The sequence below is a fragment of the Babylonia areolata genome, chromosome 20 (genome assembly GCF_041734735.1).
Source record: "Babylonia areolata isolate BAREFJ2019XMU chromosome 20, ASM4173473v1, whole genome shotgun sequence".
Classification (NCBI taxonomy): domain Eukaryota; kingdom Metazoa; phylum Mollusca; class Gastropoda; order Neogastropoda; family Buccinidae; genus Babylonia; species Babylonia areolata.
The window spans coordinates 18,733,837-18,748,280 of NC_134895.1; the positions used below are offsets into that span (position 1 = coordinate 18,733,837).

The following is a 14,444-nucleotide window of genomic DNA, read 5'->3' on the forward strand; positions in this document are numbered from 1 at the left end:
GCAGTCATTATTATCATTTTTTGTTCAAACGGGAACTTCTTTTCCTAAGCATGGAAGTTTTATTTATTTTGCAAACGTTTTGATGCAGATACTAAAGAAGGGAAATTACTCTGTAATGTTAGTGGAGTTAATTTGCTTTAAACTGATCTTTCTCATCTTAAACATTACATTTTGAAACAAGAGAGGCAAGGCCTTCAAGACTCACTTGTGATGCACTTTAAAAAAAAATCCAAGCTTTTTATGTATTGAGTATAATTTCAAAATGCAATGTTTAAGATGAGAAAGATCAGTTTAAAGCAAACTAAGTTCCCCAGCAGAGTAATTTCCCATGTTTTAATGTCTCCACCAAAACGTTTGCAATAAATAAAACTTCCGTGCTTAGCAAAGGAAGTTCCTGTTTGAACAAAAAATGATAATAATGACAGATCTTTTGTTGGGTCGAATATCAGATCAAAGTGCCAAGTTTAGAGAATACAAAAAATATAAATATAACAGTAAATGCATTATACTCAATACATAAAAAGCTTGGATTTTTTTAAAAGTATATCACAAGTGAGTCTTGAAGGCCTTGCCTTTCTTGTTATCCTTATCATTATTGCTAGTGTTAGCATTATTAATAAAATGAAAAAGGGAAAAAAAGTCATAATAACAAATTCATTAACTTCACAAAATCATTAATTCCTAAGCTTAACTTCTGTAAAGACTGGACACTCTGGAAGGGAGGGAGGGAGGGAGAGAGAGAGAGAGAGAGAGACCCCCAAAACAAAACAAACAAAAACACCAACAAAAAAACGAAGAAAAGAAAAAATAAGTTGTTTCCCTTCCTCCACTGAAAGCTGAAGGAATCTTTTAAAGATAAGTTCCCTCCCTTATTCCACACTGCATGACAACTGCCAGTGATGTGAAAAAAAATCAAAGGCTTTTATAAAGCTGCCGTGAAATTAACTGCTTCGATATGTGTGTGTGTGTGTGTGTTGCACTCGCATGTGCACCTGACCACCTCTGTGTGTTCTCTTATTGCTCAGCAAAAAGAATGGAAGGAGAAAATGGAGAGAGGAAGAAGCATAATACATAGAGCATGCCCACACCCACTAATACTTCCCCCTTCTAATAAGAGAGAGAGAGAGAGAGAGACGCTTCAGACGCTTTTTATTGACATTGGCCTAACTACAGCCCTTATGTCAAGGGGGTCAATTCTAAGTTGCAGCGTCCTTGTACTGAATGAAAGAAAACAAACAATAAATAAAGCAAATAATGTCAATAACTGAATTAACAAAACAAATTACTTAATCGTACATTTATGTATGTGCCAATACACGTACGCACACCATAGTAGTGAAGCAACATACAATAGACTTTTAACATACAATGTGACCATGAAGTGTATACAGCTGTACCAGGCTAATCATATAACTAGTGATGTTACGTGTTATTATTATTTATTTTCCTTTTCCTGATATTAACAGCTTCTGCTATGTATTTGGCAAGCAAAATAATAATTTCATCATTTTCAGTGGATAACAGACTATGCACGTCATGTCTTTTCTCAGCAGCAATACGAAAAAGTCGTGTCTTGGCTCTAATGTCTTCATAAGCATTACAATGAAATAAAAAATGATCTTCATCCTCTCTCACATCCTCCATACACACTGTACACATACAATCAGAGAGAGAGAGAGAGAGAGAGAGAGAGAGCGAGCATATTATAAACCCGCCCTTGCATCCTTCCAACTAAAAACGACACACAGACACATATGCACACAAGTTAAAATAATCCCTTCAGTCACAAATAATCCATGATGATTAAATTACTTTTACTATTTTCTCTCTCTCTCTCTCTCTCTCTCTCTCTCTCTCTCTCTCACACACACACACACAGAATTGAAAGAATCACTTCAGTCACGAAAAATCCACGATGATTAACTTAATGATGTTAAGACACACGAACACACACGCACACACACGCGCGCGCACACACACACTAAAAAAGAGAACCACTTCAGTCACAAAGAATCCACGATAATTAAATCAATGATCGTAACACACACACACTCTCTCTCTCTCTCTCTCTCTCTCTCTCACACACATACACACACAGAGTTAAAAAGAATAAAAGAATCACTTCAGTCACGAAAAATCCACGACGATTACATTACTATCTTAAGACCCCCCCCCCCCCTTCCCCCGAAACCCCCTCTCCCCTCACACACCACACACACACAGCAACAACAACCCCCAACCCCTCCGCACCCCCCCCGCACCCCCGCCCCCACACACCTTCCCAAAGGCGCCCTCCCCCAGCTCCTGCAGGTAGCGGATGTTCTGCGGGGGGAACTCCTTGGCCCTGGTGCTGGGCTTGGGGTTGAGCGGGCTCATCTCCACGGGCTGCCCGGACTTCCCGTTGGTGCTGTGGTGGCGGCCCCCGCCCCGCCCCCCTCTCCGCTGGCAGAAGCAGACGATGGCGAGGAGGATGGCCAGGGCCAGGGGGATGGTGATGCTGGGCACCAGGATGAACATCAGCTTGTTGCTCTCCGCGCTCTCCGTCACTGTAAGCACGTGCAGCCAGTTAAAACAAAAATATCATTTTGTTTTATTTCATTTTCCGTCACTGTAAGCACGTGCAGCCAATTTTAAGATTTTTTATTATTCTGTTTTATTTCATTTTCCGTCACTGTACGCACGTGCAGCGAGTTTTTATTTAATTAAGTTAATTTTCCGTCACTGTAACAACGTGCAGCGAGTTTTTATTTTATTTTATTTTTTTCATTTATCTATTTTTTTCCCGTCACCGTTACCACGTGCAGCGTTTTTATTTTCGGTTTATTTCATTTCATTTTAATTTTATTTTCCATCACTGTAAGCACCGTCAGACGTGCAGCCTTTATTCATTTATTTATTCTTTTTTTTTTTCGTCACTGTATTCACGTCGAGCGGTTTTTTTTTTCATTTCATTCATTAAATTTTTATTTAATTTTTTTAAAATAAACTATTTCATTTTATTTTTGAAGAAGCAATGCATCGTGATATATGGAGATGATACGGATACTTACTTATGTTATAGCGCCTAACTTCGATCAGATACCAAACTCTAAACGCTTTTATAAACAACTGAGTCATTTGCACAGCAGCCTGGGTAATGACAGCCAACTGACAGTCAGCTGCCATTGGGCGCTCATCATGCGTTTCCTGTGTCAATGGAGGAAGTCTGTGTAAGTCATTTGCTCAACAGCCTGGGTAGAGCCGATTGACAGATGCCACTGGACGCTCATCATTCGTTTCCAGTGCCAATGGAGAAACTAGTCAGCTAATTTAAAAGTTGTGAAATAAGAATCAATTTGGTAAGAAGAGTGGGCATTTCGGACCATAGGTCCTTTTCTTCAGGGACTGAAATCAGTGGAAATGATATGGGGCTCAAGGCAAGACCCGAGAGAGTTTCGGAGTATTGTTCAGCGGAAAAAAAAACGAAGATGGTAGAGATTTGACTACACACCACATAAGAGTAATGGGTCACAGTAGGTTCGGAGAAGAAGAAAGGAACAGAGAGAGGAGTGAAAAAAAACATCACTTACTATGACAACTACTACTGATGTGTTCCCTACTACCTACACTCTGCATCTCTCTTCTTCTCCACCCCCACCCCCCACCCCCCCACCCCCTGTGCTCCTTTTCTCTGAATGTCCTCCATAACATGTTCTGTACGCACATCTCTGGCCATCTTCGCTTTTGTCTTTTTTTTTATTTTTTTTTTTTATGGAAGTGAGTCTTATTTCACAACTCACATTTTTATATGCTTTCTTCATTTATCAGTTTAACAGACCCAGCGGTCGTTTTTCTTTTCTCTTTTTTTTCGCCATACATTTTGATAAAGGAAGTTTTGTTTTCAACTATATATATATATATATATATTACACAATCAATGCATTGTGATATATGAATTTAGAAACACAAACAGGTGCACAGAAGACACACATTTATCTATATAAACATAAATTAAAAACACACAAACAGAAAATGATAAAGAAAGAAACAGAACAATAACATGAAGCACATGAAATACCTAAAATTTGACATGACAACGAAAATACGACAAAGAGAAAAAAAAATCCCACCCTGTATTATTCACATGATGATTGTTTGAACAACAGCACCAGAAGGTTTCCTTTTTGCAATGGTTAACTAACGATGTTCTGACAGGGTTTTTTTTTCTCATAAGCACAACTAATGAGATATATAAAACAGGTAAAACATCAACAAAAACAACAACAGAAAACAACAAACAAGATCTTTTTCAGACATGCCATGCTTCTACCTCAACAGACTGGATATGTTCTTCAAAAGTGGTGATAAATTGATTTTGAACAACGCTGTGGAAGAGATCTCTAAAACTATCGCGAACACGTTTTTCTTTTCACACCACCAGTCGCACTTTTTGAGAAACTGTCGCTGGCGAGCATATAACTTTATTTATCTATTATTTTACGTGAGTGTGCAGCCAAGTTGGGAAAGAGGGGGATGAAAGCGAGAGAGCGAGAGAGAGTGAGAGAGAGAGAGGAGGAGGAGGAGGAGAGAGAGAGAGAGAGAGAGAGAGGAAGGGAGAGAGAGAGGACGATAATGAGAAGGACGAGAGAGAGAGGGAAGGAAGAGGATGAGGATATGTGAAGGGGAGAGGGAGAGAGAGAGAGAGAGAGAGAGAGAGAAGAGGAGGGGAGAGAGAGACGGGGGGAGAGGGGGAGAGAGAGGGAGAGGGGGAAAGAGAGAGAGAGAGAGAGGAGAGGAGGAGAGAAAGAGAGGGGGAAAGGGGGGTAGAACGAAAATGAGAAGGACGAGAGAGGGGGAAGAAGAAGGAGGAGGAGGAGGAAGAGAGAGGTAGCAAAACAGACAACAACAGTGTGACATCACCCATGCAACAACGAACAACTCGGGAACAACTAAAACACAAAGACAGAGACCCCCGCCCGACTGCAGAGAAGCCGAAAGCATCACCGTGGTGGCAAAAAAACAGAAAAGGTGTTTGTACGTATTGCGTTGCCCTGATAATCAAACCGTCCATCTCTTGGTCCATGCAGTGTGATTTATGCCCCCCCATTTATTCCTGTCTCCCGCCCTATCTTCTGCTCCACTTTTCCCCCATCCCCCCCTCGCCCTCTTCCCGTGTCCACCTTGTGTAACATAATGCCTGACGCATCGCTCCGATAACACGTGCCAAAAGGAGACCCACATTACGTGGGATTTGAAGTTCAACGGTGGATGATGTATGTGTTTTGGGGGGGGGGGGGGGGGGGGGGGGGGGGGGGGGGGGGGGGGGGAGGGGGGAGGGAATCTGGCGATGCCAGTTCTTGCCAGCCCGTTCTGCTTGCTGCTGACGTGCGATGTCTCCAGCGTGTAAAGTAGCTGAAGGCATTAACTGTCCTGTTGCAAGATTTAGTGGGGTGTGGGTGTGTGTGCGCGCGGAGTGTTTATGTCTCTGATAGTTGTTCCCCGAACAAAAAAAAAGACATGCCGGCTAAAATAAACAAGTGAAGCTGGAGGCGTAAACACGTCAAGCAGATAGGCGGTGATGTTGTTATGAATGTGAAAATGCCTGTTACATTGCAGGTCACACAGACACAGACGAACGCTCACGCGAACCCCTAACACACACACACACACAAACACACACACTTTTATATACCCGCCTTTTCCCCGCCCCTCTAAATCAACCGCCTACTTTTTCACACAAACAAACGGCAGCAACTGCGCAGCTCTCTACCCACACTGTCAAGTTATTATCTCCGGCCGAACACTTAAAAGCACTATCCTCATCCGAACTGCAATTTTATCTTCACTATCTCCTTTCTTCAGCATTACACCTTAGTACACCTTTGCCTGTTCTGAGCATCCTCATTAGTTCATCTGTTTGAAGAAAAAAACAACCCAAAACAAAAAAGAAACGGAAAAAACAAAACACCACTGCCTCCCCTTCCTCTTCTCTCTCTACCACCCACCCCCTCACATATCTCCTCCTCTTCCTTCTCACCGCTCTCCACTCTCTGGCTCTCCTCATAATCTGGAACTGTCTGATTCCCCTTCCATATCTTACCTGTCAGGGGAGGCTGCAGCGTGGCGATAGCCATTAATGGGGGAGGGGCAGGTGCAGAGGCTGTTTATCGCCTAACGGGTGTGCAGAAACCGCTTTATTTCAACAAACCTCTGCCACAAGGGGAAAAAATGGCTTCTGATCAGTTGGAGCGGAGCATCGTGCCACGACACTCGCTTGTTTGCTGGTTGGTTTGGTTTGTTTCTTCGTTGATGAAAAAAAAGAAAAAAGAAAAAAAAGGTAAGAGTACAGCGTTTTTGTATTGTATTGCGATGTGTTGTTTTGTGTGACCTTGACTTCCATGGGATGTGGTCTGAGGATGTCGAGTGTCGGGTCAGTCCTTGCAAGAACTTCTAAATGTAGAGCTGTACTGGCTTTTGACGGCTCATTAAAGCAAAGTAAAGAAAAGCTTCAGTGTCCCCCCAAACACAAAAAAACAAACAAAGGAAAACAACAACAACAACAAACAAAACGAAACAAAAACCAAGCGTCACCAAAACTGGGGGCGTGGCCCAACGTCAGCCAATCAACAGGAGAGGTGTGCTCCAGCTGTCAATCAACTAAAACTGGACTTGGCTGAACCAAAGTTTTTCTCCATATCTATAAATCAGACCCGAGCTCACTGTCGACGAACTAATGGTGAGATCCATGTCAATGAACCAACGATGAGATTCATGGCAATAACTAATGGTTAGATCCATGTGAGGGAATCTGAAACGAGCTGCGATGCCAAAGTGCGAGTTCCTTGCACAGACAGACACACAGAGAAACTGAGACAAAGACACAGAGGCATGGATTCAGAGAAGGACAAAGACAGACACACAGAAAGAAAGGCACATAGAGAAATAGAAATGGAGACAGACAGACAGACACGACAGAAAGACACAGAGAGAGATAGAAATGGAGACAGACAAACACAAAAAACACCCCCTTCACTACTTTATCACATCCATCATCACATCCCCAAGAACTACCACCACCTCTTCCCTGTGAGCTACATCAGCAAGCAGTCCAGACCATCGAGCTCAGTGGTCCAGACAAGGACCGGGACGCCGCAGACTGACTGACGGACTGACTGACTGACAGACTGACGGAATGACAGACTGACTGACAGACAGACAGACAGACTGACTGACTGACAGACAGACTGACTGACTGACTGACGGACTGACAGACAGACTGACTGACAGACAGACTGAATGACTGACAGGCTAACTAACTGACGGACTGACAGACTGACTAACTAACGGACTGACAGACTGACTGGCGGACTAACTAATGGACTGACTGACAAAATGACTGACTAACTAACAGAATGACTGACGGACGGATGGACTAACTGACTGACTGACAGACTAACTGTCGGATTGACAGACTGACTGATTGACTGACTGACGGACTAACTGACGGACTGACAGACTAATTGACGGACTAACTGTCGGACTGACAGATAGATTGAGGATGGACTGGCAGACTAACGGACGGACTGACGGTCTGGGTGAGGTGAGGTGAGGCGAGGAGGGAGGCTCCGCCACGTACGCATGGCACAAAGCAGATACCTGATCTGGCTGAAAAACCCGCCACACTGTTTGGATAATCGAGCAGCCGGGCTCACAACAGGTGCACCCGTGTCTCGTTCAATAGAGAGAGTCTGAACCCACCGACAGGCATACCCCCCTCCCTCTCGCTCACTCCTACTCCACCCCCCCCCACCCCGCCTTTCTCTGCAGCAGTTGCTGAGAAGACATGCCCGCCCCCACCCCCTCACCCCCTCCCTCCCCACTGCCCCTCCTATACCCGAATCTGGTGTTCCATGCCAAAGTATACCTCGCTTCACCTGGAGCTACCCAGGTATGTAATGCAGCCTACTTGCAGTGTACAATGTATATTTAACAAAGAAAATTCCTGCTCGTACACGGGTTAGAGTACAACCATCAAAAGTATACTCGGGTATATCGAATCCTGCCCAAAGCATTTGACCCCCAATAATCTTTCTTTGTATAACGCCCCTTTTTAATTAGTTCGTGCGATATTACGTTTTTCTTGTTTTTTTTTCCCCATGTAACTATGGTCTCTTCTATTTCTCTACATGTGAGAATTCAATGCCATGGCGTGTGTGACAAATAAAAAATAGACCCCCTGCCTCAACCATACATAATTATATACCACCACGCCTCAGTAAGTAAAGCCCAGGTTAAATGCACAATCTGCACCTGTACAGGTGTGTGTTATACACTCTCTACGGAAGAAACAGAAACAGAAGAAAGCCTGACCTCACCTGCTTCATCCTCCTCTTCTTTCACATCTCTGCACATCCATTGCTCCTCCTCTCCCCCCCCTCCCCGCCCCCCCAGTACCCAACTCTCTCTTCGCCTTCCCCTCGCCACCCCTTTTTTCTACCCCTACCCGTCTGTCTGACTGTGTGTGGGGAAGCGTGTACTCCGAGAACTGGTGTCTCACAGCATGATGTGGGGTCAGCCTGGCACCTGGCAACATCTGACAGGGCGAAGAGAGGGAGGGAGGGAGGGAGGGAGGGGGGAGAGGGCGTGAGGCAGTGATGATGGGGTGACGGAGAAGAGTCTCTCGCTAGGCTGACAGCTATGGTGGACCGAAAGCTACAAAAGCTGCACAATGTAAAGATCGAAGTTTTATTAAGTCTTAAACGACAGGACTGACACGGATATCATTTTTAAAAAAAAAGAAAAAAAAAAGAAGAAAAAAAAGAGGAATGCATACCACACGTCTGACATAACAAAAATGGAATTTTGAAGTCTTTCGACTCTCGTAGACTCGAGAAGGAATGCCTGTCAAAAGTGGAGAACGTTACCATTGTGTGCCTTCTGCTCCAACAACAGACTATTACCTGTGCACTCTCTGATTCTTGATCATCATCGCTTTTCTGCCCTCATAAAACCACTTCCCCACGATATGTCCGCACGGTTCCAATCAAAATTCGTTCATAATGAGACTTTTTTGGTTTTAGCTCCAAAACAATCAGAACTGAAATTCGTACAATGACCGCTTAAACTGACCTCGGCAGACTTCTTCCATGGATGCTTGAAGTTTTCAAGACGTGATTTGAAATGCAGACTTTTTGTGTGTCGATGATCGTACGCCTACTTTGACCAAACCCATTTCCCTCCCACCCACCTCTCTCTCTCTCCCCTCTCCCTCTTTCTACCTGTGTGGAGAAGGCATGCACTTCAAGAGGTCGGATATCATTGCGGAGGTAAGTTAAAGATGGCAGCTGGCTACATCTGACACCGGAGGGGAGTAGGGTGGGGGTGTGAAGGGGGTGGGGGTGAGGGGTGGGGGATGGAGCAGGGTTCTGGAGACTGCTGACAGGGGACTGGAGGCATTCATTTCCAGAACCCCCCCCCCTTCTCTTCACCACGTGTCTGTGTTTCTCTCTGCCTGTCTGTCTGTGCTGTCTCTGGCACGGGATGACATAACTAAAGAGAACGAATGGCATCGCCAGGGGATGGGGTAGAGAGAGAGAGAGAGAGGGAGGGAGAGAGAGAGAGAGAGAGAGAGAGAGAGAGAGAGAGAGAGAGAGAGAGAGAATGAATGAATGAATCTTTATTTTCCAACGGTGAAGATATTAGCACTTTGGCCGACTTACACATCTGCCGTTGTTCTAAGAGACACACAAACATGCACGCATATAAATGTAGTTATACTGAATACTTAATACATGTATAATGTACTAGTATAACACAGCGTCAAACTGAGAGACACAACATCACTCACATCTGTACGGAACGGAAGCAACACACACACGCACACACACACACACACACTAACACACACACACACACACACTCACACTAACACACACCAAGGGAAAAACAACAACAAAACCCTAGCATGAATGCTACACATGAATGATTCAAGTGAAATTAACACAGAAAAGTAACGATAAAATTTTAAACACAGATGTAAGAGACATAAAAGGCAGCAAATAAGGCGACGGGTAATAGGGATATGGACAGATAGACACATTATGTGAAAGACAGAGAGAGGGAGAGACAGAGGGGAGAGAGAGAGACACAGACAGACAGACAGACAGACAGACAGAGATGTAAAGATATGAGAGAGAGAGAGAGAGAGAGTCGAAAACAACGAAGCTCTCCCAAAATCAACACTAATAGCTATGGCAGCTAGTAGGACAGCTGTACAGAACTTGGTGAGCTATGACGATTTTTACAAATGCCACGTGCACGATACTGTTAATTTGTTTAAAGATGAAGAGAAACGAAAAATGGCGGTGAATAGATAACGTGATTTGGAATTTTCCTTTTCAAGTGTCACTGATAACTCCCTGTAAACTTCTCATCGATAAATTCTTCCACACACACATTTGGATTTGAAGAATTCAAAAGTTGACAAATGCCAGCTAAATGTTTGACACACACACAAAAAAAAACATTCCGAAGAGGCTTCTACTGATGACATTCCGTATTTGTTTAAACCTGCCGATATAATACATCTCTTCCCCGTTTGACATGCAGGAGATAATGTATACCTTTCCATAAACAAGACCCATCGATATTAAGCTGTTTCCATCATGCCATCTTGACGTCTGGAACTTATCAGCCATGGCAGGCAGCAGAAAGGACATAATTTACGCCTCCCGACAAAAGCTCTCGCACAACAGAACGCCTGGGGGGGATAAGACAAAAGTGGAGGTCTGCATTTGTATACAACTGATACACCTGGCACAGGTATGCCAAACGCACTACCCCACCCCAACCCCTCTCCTACTGTACCCAGGGGCGGGGGAGTAGTTAAGGACCAGTTGCTCTCTCTCTCTCTCTCTCTCCCCCCTCTCTCTCTTTTGCAACAGTCTGACGCAGCAGCGTTTTAAGTCAATTAAACATATCGCATTTTTTCCCGTTTTTTCCGATCCGATGGACCGGAGACTGTGGCGGTGGCTGATCGGCACGAGTGGGCTGCCAGGCTCAGGAAACAGACTGAGGGAGGGGAAATAAACACGGCCCAATATTCATAACAAGCTGGGGCGGACAGAGTGTACACGTGGCTCTGTAGCGGGTACTGTTCCATTAGGCAGCCTAGAGCTTCTGTTCGGAAAATCGTTCCGTTGATTGTAGGGTTCGGGTCTCTCTCTCTCTCTCTCTCTGTGTGTGTGTGTGTGTGTGTGTGTGTGTGTGTGTGTGTGTGTGTGTGTGTGTGAGAGAGAGAGAGAGAGAGAGAGAGAGAGAGAGAGAGAAGCGGCAGACGTGCATCTGGGATCGAACTGACTGCACAGACAACGGGGGTGGGTGGACATGGTGATGACCATGAGGAAGAAAAAGCGACTGGGATGGGGCAAGTAGCTGGAGAAGATGTAGACAGACATATGGATGAATGGATAGGTAGATAGACAGACAGACAGATGGATAGATGATAGGGACATAGATAGATAGACAGACAGACAGACAGACAGATAGATACAGATTGGCAGATACATAGACAGACGGGAGAGGGCCGTCGGGTATAATTTTTAAATGCACTCAGTGGAGAAGGAAGACAAGGCGGGGCAGGACAGCATAGGACCTGACAGGATGGGATGGGACGGGAAATGTGAAATGATATGACATGACACTTTGCTGTTGTCCTGTCCACTTCATCATTGTACTTGTATCATATGTTGGAAATAACATATTGCTTATATAACATATAACACACGACACGGTAAAAAGGAACGGGCAAAAAACAAAACAGAACAGGACAGGGAACCACAGAACAGGACAGGATACCACAGAACAGGATAGGACACCACAGAACAGGATAGGACACCACAGAACAGGACAAGGCACAACAGAACAGAACAGAACAGGACATCACAGAACAGGACAAGGCACAACACAACAGAACAGGACACCACAGGACAGGACAAGGCACAACACAACAGAACAGGACATCACAGAACAGGACAAGGCACAACACAACAGAACAGGACATCACAGGACAGGACAAGGCACAACAGAACAGAACAGGACACCACAGAACAGGACAAGGCACAACACAACAGAACAAGGCACAACAGGACAGGACAGGACACAACAGGACAGAACACAACAGGACGGAACAAAACGTGATGCAACAGAACAGAAGAAGACACAACAGAATAAAACAGGACAGAAGAGGAAAAGACACAAGCGAAGAGAACAGTACAGAGCAGAACAGAACAGGACACGACAGAGCTGCACAGAACAGAAAACGAGGACATGACAGAACAGCATAGAACAGGACACAACAGGAAAAGACACAAGAGCAGAGAGCAGGGCAGAGCAGAACAGGACGACCAAACAAGACAACACAACAAACAGAGGCGAAGACAGAGACCAGCGACCACCTACCACAGGTGGGGATGTCACACAGCTCCTTCTGCACTCGTTCGCTGGTGGTGAAACACCAGGGGCCGCTCATCGTGTTGCCGGGGTTCCGGCAGTAGTTGTGACCACCGGCTGAAACAGATGGAGGGGGGAAAAAAACGATACACAAATGAGCTGTATATGAATGAAATACTTTACATGCAAATGTCGCAAATAACGCGAAACCCATCATCCGTGAGCACTGCGAAATACCCATTCAGCCAACGGGACACACGCACGTACCAAACCAAAAAAACCAAAAAAACAAACACACACACAAAAAAAGAAGAAAAAAAGAAAAGAAAAGAAAAATGAATAGATAAGTAATGAAAGAAAACGCGATAAATCTATCATAGCAATAGTCAGTCTGAGACAATAAAACACAATAAAACGTACGCCCATGAAATGAACGCTCTCTCTCTCTCTCTCTCTCTCTCACGCACACACACACACACAATTTTCATCATTGCACACACACACACACACACACACACACACACACACACACACACATACACACACAGACGGAGAGAGAGAGAGAGCGAGAGAGAGCGAGAGAGAGAAAGAGAGAGGGGGAGGAAAGAAAGAGAGAGAGGGAGGGAGAAAGAGAGCGAGAGAGGGGAAGAGAGAGAGAGAGAGAGAGAGAGAGAGAGAGAGAGAGAGAGAGAGAGAGAGAGAGAGAGCGACATGCAGACAGATTTGATCATCTTCCCCTACTGTTGCCCGTTTCATCACGTTATCCAGAGAGGCTGAAAAAGGCATGTGTTTCATGGGAACGGGTTGGGGGAGGGAGGGGCAGTCTTTTTTGTTTGTGGTTGTTTTCTTTTTCTGCTTTTGTAGTTAGTTTTTTTGTTGTTGTTGTTGTTGTTGGGTTTGTTTTGTTTTTACTTGTTTCTTTAATCAGTTCAAATTTTCTTTTTGTTATTGGGTTGACTTTCTTTACTGTTCTTGTTAGTTTTATTTTTGAGGGATGGGGTTGGGTCGAGAGGGGCGAGGGTTAAATAAGGGTGTACGCGTACATTGGGGGGGAGGGAGGGGGGCCGGGGGTGGGGGGTGGGGGTCAATTTCCATCAGGCTGCATGGTGAACAGACTGTCGGCAGCTCCCACCTCCCTCCCACCAAAACCGCACACCCCCCCGCCCCGCCCCCCTCAGCCGCATTAGTCATCGCCAGTTGTGAACTGACAAGGACATGCATCGGTACTGGGTTCATCTTCATCGGACGTCAGCATCTACCTCTCTCGCTTCTCAGGGAACTTTGAAGAGTGGAAAGAGTGGACACTCGCACAGACACAGACACGGACACACACACACACACATGCATACATGTATACAAACACAGACACTCAATCCCCCCCCCACACACACACAGAGAAACACACACACACACACACACACACACACAGAGGCCCGACAGACAGACAGACAGACACCTACTCAGTTCAGGGGACTTTGAGGCCTTGAAGGAGTGGACACACACACACACACACACACACACACACACACACGCACACGCACACACACACGCACACACAGACCGACAGACAGATTCACACACAGACACACAGACAGAGAGAGAGAGAGAGACACCCACACCCACACCCCTACATGCACATACAGAAACCTACCCAATTCAGGGAACTTGGAGGCCTTGAAGGAGTGGGCGTGGGGCACGTCAGCGTTCCAGGGCTGGCACTGCAGCCCGGACTTGGTACGGCTGTAGCGGCCCATGTACTTGGTACCCGTCCCGTTGTAACACTCGTGTTCTGACACACACACACACACAAACACACACACACACACACACACACAAACACACACGCATACACATACATACACGCACACGACCACACACGCGGAAACACACACACACACACACAAACATTCAAAAATTAGCTGCTCGAGCATCAGTTATTCTGAAAATAAAAAGCACGTGCACATGCCCCCACTTCACCATAACCCTTCACCCCCCCAAAAAAAAGCTGTATGACG

The 14,444-nt window shown here is 45.2% G+C and overlaps 1 protein-coding gene across 1 annotated transcript in view; it reads right to left on the reverse strand.

Annotated features, from left to right (window-relative positions):
* The window catches only part of LOC143295295 (inactive tyrosine-protein kinase transmembrane receptor ROR1-like), a 210,547-nt gene that overhangs the window by 3,580 nt on the left and 192,523 nt on the right, over positions 1-14,444 (reverse strand). Inside the window, exons 10-12 of the mRNA XM_076606916.1 lie at positions 14,081-14,218; positions 12,439-12,546; positions 2,278-2,546 (exon numbers count right to left, since the gene is read on the reverse strand). Of these exons, the coding sequence (XP_076463031.1) occupies positions 2,278-2,546; positions 12,439-12,546; positions 14,081-14,218 (515 nt within the window). The remainder of the gene's footprint in view (positions 1-2,277; positions 2,547-12,438; positions 12,547-14,080; positions 14,219-14,444) is intronic.